The following is a 6,288-nucleotide window of genomic DNA, read 5'->3' as shown; positions in this document are numbered from 1 at the left end:
AAGCTCAATGGGCTGAATGGCCTCTTTCCGTACTGTGGGGAATCTATGATTACACAGCTGCCCCTCCCATGGGTGTCATCAACTGAGAGATTTCATCAGAAAATCTATCATCGCCCTGTCCACTCGGACTCCATTTGTTCACCGTTTCGAATTGATAGGAAAATTGGGAATGATATTTATCCTGACCCCCAGTAGGCATCACAGGCATCACCTGGAGAGTTGGCAACTGTCCCCCCCCCCCCATTCTTTGGATGGGCCATTTTCTGTGGTGCCGTGCACTATGGGTAAGGAAGGCCGCCATTATCCGGTTCGTGTCTCTGCACGGAAAGAGATGGATTCTTCCTTCAGGTCTGTCTTTCCAACATCTGGAACTGCTGCTGCCTCACTGCTTCCCAATGGAAATCCGGCTCAAAGCGCCAGCGGTTTAGGCAGCTGTGCTTCCCGGGAGATTTATGGAATGCTTAAAGGATCAATGCTAGAATCGATACGGCTAGTAAGTGCTTTATATCAATGGTTACGTGGCTAATTGTACAAGTATATTCAGCGGAGACCTACAAAAACTAATCAGGTAACATTTCAGATTTTAAGCTCATTTATAATATTGTGCACATTTTTCTATCTGTCCGTTTCATCCCCTTCCCTGCCTTCCTCCAATCCCTGTTTCTGGAGGCGTCTACTCCTTCCTGGGGCTGGACTGGCGGCTATTCAACCGCTGGAACCATCACAGTTCAGTCCAGACGTGTCCACAGATTTGTGCTTCCAATGGCTCCGGTTGTCTCCTCTGCGCCCCTCCCCAGCGCTGCCTGAAGACCGGCTGTTCGACCGGGCGAGGCATCAGTTCAAAGCAAACTCTTTTTGTTTTCGCCGCACTCACCACCGACCCGGCTGCGTTCTGGGCACCCGTGAAACGAGAGGAGGTGAGGGCAGGTCAGCGGCAGCCGCACTCCTCCACCACCATGTTCTCGTGGTGACGCAGTAGCACCTCCCCCCTCTCCAGGTACAGCATACTCATTGGGTTCATCTTGATGGGGACACAGCAAGGGGAAGGGACCAGTGTGGGATGATGGAATTTGAGCAGACTCTGAAAACAAAAATAAGTAGAATTTGTATAAATACCTTTAAACGCAGTCCGTATCATTGCTACTGAAGGGTCGTCTATCTTTTGAGCTTTACTTTTACAATCATAGAGGTTTACAGCATGGAAACAGGCCCTTCGGCCCAATTTGTCCATGCTGACCAGTTTTTACCACCAAACTAGTCCCAATTGCCCAGCTTTGGCCCATATCCCTCTATCCCCATCTTACCCAAGACAGAATCATAGAACCTACAGTGCAGAAGGAGGCCATTCGGCCCATTGAGTCTGCACCAACCAGGCCCTATCCTCACAATGTTTACCCCATATGTTTACCCTGCTAATCCCTCCAACCTACGCATCCCAGGACATTTAAGGGACAATTTAGCATGGCCAATCAACCTGACCCGCACAGCTTTTGGACTGTGGGAGGAAACCACAGCACCCGAAGGAAACCCACACAGACACGGGGAGAATGTGCAGACTTCGTACAGAAGTGACCCAAGCCGGGAATCGAACCCAGATCTCTGGAGCTGTGAGGCAGCAATGCTAACCACAGTGCCACCGAGCCACCCGATTGTGTTCACCCATAAGATATTGGAGCAGAATTAGGCCATTTGGCCCATCGAGTCTGCTCCGCCATTCACTGATAAGTTTCTCAACCCCATTCTCCCTGTAACTGTTGACCCCCTTACCATTCAAGAACCTAACTATCTCTGTCTTAACTACATCCAGTGACCTGCCCTCCACAGCCTTCTGTGGCAAAGAGTTCCACAGATTCACCACTCTCTGGCTGAAGAATCCTCCTCATCCCCGTTCCAAATCCTTTACTCTGAGGCTGTGCCCTCGGATTCGAGTCTCTCCGACTAATGGAAACATCTTCCCCACGTCCACTCTATCCAGTCCTTTCAGTATTCTGTAAGTTTCAATGAGATTCCCCCTCCCCCCATCCTTCTAAACTCCATCAAGTACTGACCCAGAGTTCTTAGAAGGATGACGGGGAGTTCTTAGACGCTCCTCATACGTCAGGTCTTTCCATCCTGGGATCATTCTCGTGACCCCGTCATCTTTGGGAAGAGACTCATACATAGACAGAGTACTTAGAAAATCCTCATACTCTTAGGCAGAGTCAACATGGATTTACGAAAGATTTGAGGGTTCAGGTAGGTAGATCTTTAAAATGCCACAAGGAGGTGCAGAAAATAATTAAGAACACTGGCCTTTAAATCTAGAGGCCTGGAGGATAAGGAAACAGAAGCTGCAGCTTTACAAAACCCCATTTGGAAGTCACCGTGAGCAGATCTGGGCCCCACATCTTAGGAAGAATATATTGGCCTTGGGGGAAGTTCAGTGTATCTTTACAAGAATGATACATGGACTTCAGGGGTTTAATTACAAGGAGAGATTCTCCAAATTAGACTTGTCTTCTCTAGAGTTTAGAAAGTTTGAAGTCTTTCAGATGCTAACAGGAAAAGACAGGGTGGATAAACTATTTCCACTGGTTGGAGATTCTAGAACTAGGGGGTAACATTACAGCCAGATCATTCAGGAGAGATGTTAGGAAGCATTTTTAAACACACAGGGTGCTAGAGTTTGGAACTCTCTTCCACAATGGCATTTGATGCAAGATTAGTCACTAATTTTAAATCCGAGATAGATAAATTTTTGTTAAGCAAAGATATTAAGGGATATGGGCCAAAGTTGGACATACAGAGTTAGGCCACAGATCAGCAACGATCTCACTGAATGGCAGAACAGGCTCGATGGGCTGAATGGCCTACTCCTGTTCCTATGTTCCTAATTTCTAAACCTATGAGGTTAATGCACTGGCTTAAATTTCCAAAACTCCCTAGGGGCGGCACAGTGGTTAGCACTGCTGCCTCACAGTGCCAGGGACCCGGGTTCAATTCCCAGCTTGGGTCACTGCCTGTGTGGAGTCTGCGCGTTCTCCCCGTGGGTTTTCTCTGGTCGCTCTGGTTTCCTCCCACAGTCTGAAAGACGTGCTGGTTGGGGGGGGCGGGCATTGGCCATGCTAAATCTCCCTCGGTGTACCCAAACAGATGCCAGAGTGTGGTAGCTAGAGGATTTTCACAGTAACTTCATTGCAGTGTTCATAAATTCCTAAGATACAGGAGCAGAATTAGGCCATTCGGCCCATCGAGTCCGCTCCGCCTTTCGATCATGTTTGATACGCTCCTCATCCCCATTTTCCTGCCTTCCCCCCATAACCCTTCAACCCATTAAAAATCTGTCTAACTCCTCCTTAATTTTACTCACTGTCCCAGCATCCACCGCACTTTGGGGCAGCGAATTCCACAGATTCACAACCCTTTGGGAGAAGTAGTTTCTCCTCAAACTCTGTTTTAAATTTGCTGCCCCACACCCTAAGACTGTGACCTCTCATCCTAGAATGCCCCACAAGAGGAATGATCTAATTTACCCATATCTTTTGTCACCTTGTGTACCTCAATTTGATCTCCCCTCATTATCATAGAAACCCTACAGTACAGAAAGAGGCCATTCAGCCCATCGAGTCTGCACCGAACACAATCCCACCCAGGCCCTGCCCCCATATCCCTACATATTATACCCACTAATCCCTCTAACCTACACATCTCAGGACACTAAGGGGCAATTTCTAAGCACGGCCAATCAACCTAACCTGCACATCTTTGGACTGTGGGAGGAAACCCACGCAGAAACATAGAAACATAGAAACCCTACAGTGCAGAAGAGGCCCTTCGGCCCATTGAGTCTGCACTGACCACAATCCTACCCAAGCCCTACCCCCATATCCCTACATATTATACCCACTAATCCCTCTAACCTACACATCCCTGAACACTAAGGGGCAATTTTAGCATGGCCAATCAACCTAACCCGCACATCTTTGGACTGTGGGAGGAAACCAGAGCACCCGGAGGAAACCCACGCAGACACGGGGAGAATGTGCAGAGAGACAGTGACCCGAGCCGGGAATCGAACCCAGGCCCCTGGGGCTGTGAAGCAGCAGTGCTAACCCACTGTGGTGGTACCGTGCCACCCAATAACGTCAGCCTAATTGTGACACTAATAAATAAACTTTAAACCGGATACAACGAGACTTTTGTTACAACGGGCTTTCCCCCAAATCATCGGATGCAAGGGTTGGGTGTAGAGCGTGAGGTGGCATTACCTGCATGTAGGCATGGTTGGTAGGTTTGGTGTCCTCCCCGGATGGCGACGGGCACTCTCCCTCGCAGCGGAAAGCGTTAAATATCTTCGGGTAAATGACCCAGGCTCCCCAGCCAATCTTACCGAATTTGACCTGGAACCTGATCCTCCGGCACTTGGCCGGGCTGTGGCTCTGCTGGTGGTGCCGGGGTCTCCGGTGAAGGGAGGGGGGGCCGCTCCGTTGGCCACGGCCCCTCCCCGTGCCGCGCCGGCGAGCGTTCTTCAGCCGCCGTGCCAGCTCCTGCTTTGGGCGGCGGCCCTTCCGCTTCCGGGGCTTGCGCACGTGCTTGGAGCCCGTGGCGTCGTTCAGGAGCGAGGAGGCCGGCAGACAGCTCTGCTCGGGCCTCCGGGAGAACACCAGCAACAGCGCCGTCTCCTCGGACTCCGTCTGACCCTGGACGGCGCCGGCCGAGGGCAGGGACCTCCTCCTCCTACAGGCCGGACTCTCCGGCCAGTGCGGCCTAGCCTCGCCGGCCTTGCCGCTGGGCCCCCTCCGGTCGACCCAGCGCCTCAGGATGTCCGTGACGTTGTAGACGGCACAGCCAGCGGCGTCCTCCAGCACCGCACCCGGAGGGAAGGAGCCCAGGAAGAGCTGGTCCCGGCACACAGCCGATCCGCACGGGTACTCTGATTGGTGATGGAGCTCCAGGGGGGAGCAGGACTCGGCAAAGGCCGGCACACTGATCCTCAACTCGGCAAACCGCAGCGTCTCACCGGCCACCAGGGTGGACATATCAAATATCAGAATCCACCGGCTCCCGTTGTGGTGAAAACCTAGGACCGGGAGAAGGACATGGAGATGTAGAGTCATTGAGGTTTACAGCATGGAAACAGGCCCTTCGGCCCAACTTGTCCATGCTGCCCCTTTCTTTGTACCACTAAGTTACCAACTACCTGTATTTTGGCCCCTATCCCCTCTATACCCATAGAATCATAGAACCCTACAGTGCAGAAGGAGGCCATTCGGCCCATCAAGTCTGCACCGACCACAATCCCATCCAGGCCTTTTCCCCATAGCCCCGTGTATTTACCCTAACTAGTCCCCCTGACACTGAGGGGCAATTTAGCAAGGCCAATCCACCCTAACCCGCACATCTTTGAACTGTGGGAGGAAACCAGAGCACCCGGAGGAAACCCACGCAGACACACAGATGATAATCACCCAAGGCCGGAATTGAACCCGGGTCTCTGGCACTGTGAGGCAGCAATGATAACCTCTGTACCACCGTGCCGTCCTACAGGCTAGTTAACTTCCTGTCCTCTCTAAAGAATACTCGCCCAGAGCTGGAAAACTGAGTGTGGAGTTACAGCTGGAGAACACAACACAATGAACAGTCAGTTTAATCTCCATTTTAAACACCCTAAGCACAGTAGTTAACTCTGTTGCCTCACAGTGACAGGGACCCGGGTTCGATTCCCAGCTTGGGTGACTGCCTGTGTGGAGTCTGCACATTCTCCCCGTGTCTGCGTGGGTTTCCTCCGGGTGCTCCGGTTTCCTCCCACAGTCCGAAAGACGTGCTGGTTAGGGTGCATTGGCCGTGCTAAATTCTCCCTCAGTGTAACCCGAACAGGGGATTTTCACAGTAACTTCATTGCAGTGTTAATGTAAGTGTTACTTGTGACGATAAACTTGACTTTGCATTGGGTAACAAGAGATTCTATTTTCACTGTTACATTTGTAACTTATTTACACTTTGCAAAGATCAAGCAACTCATTAAATCACAATAGTGTGTAAGATTAAAAGCCTGTTGTCCCCTCCCACAGTAAGGAGAGAGAGATATTTGGGGTGGGACAGGGAGAAGATGTCTCCTTTGCACGCTGCCACTTATCTTTTGGCTCACGTCCTGTTGCTCCCTGTGACGCCTTGCCTTTATCTTATGGCTTGTTATCTTCTTGCTTCCAGGGTCTTTTTCTGATATAGTATTGTTATCCATGTTAGCTTTCTCTTGTGTGGGGTGGTGTGTGTGTGTGGGGTGTCCTGCGGTGTGGCAGAAGAGAAGGG

The 6,288-nt window shown here is 51.0% G+C and overlaps 1 protein-coding gene across 1 annotated transcript; it reads right to left on the bottom strand.

The window, feature by feature from the left end:
• Positions 1–489: 489 nt before the first annotated feature.
• On the bottom strand, positions 490–5,323 carry LOC145339475 (nodal-like). Its single transcript, XM_080183943.1, has 2 exons — positions 4,248–5,323; positions 490–1,081 (listed from the first exon to the last, which is right to left on the bottom strand). The coding sequence occupies exons 1-2, from the start codon at positions 5,094–5,096 to the stop codon at positions 929–931; spliced, it is 1,002 nt and encodes a 333-aa protein (XP_080040069.1). The 5' UTR covers positions 5,097–5,323; the 3' UTR covers positions 490–928.
• Positions 5,324–6,288: the final 965 nt, after the last annotated feature.

The sequence above is a fragment of the Carcharhinus amblyrhynchos genome, unplaced genomic scaffold, assembly GCF_965287045.1.
Source record: "Carcharhinus amblyrhynchos unplaced genomic scaffold, sCarAmb.v2.hapA scaffold_489, whole genome shotgun sequence".
Taxonomy (NCBI): Eukaryota; Metazoa; Chordata; class Chondrichthyes; order Carcharhiniformes; family Carcharhinidae; genus Carcharhinus; species Carcharhinus amblyrhynchos.
Note: the sequence above shows the minus strand (reverse complement) of the source record. Positions and strands in the feature narration are given on the sequence as shown.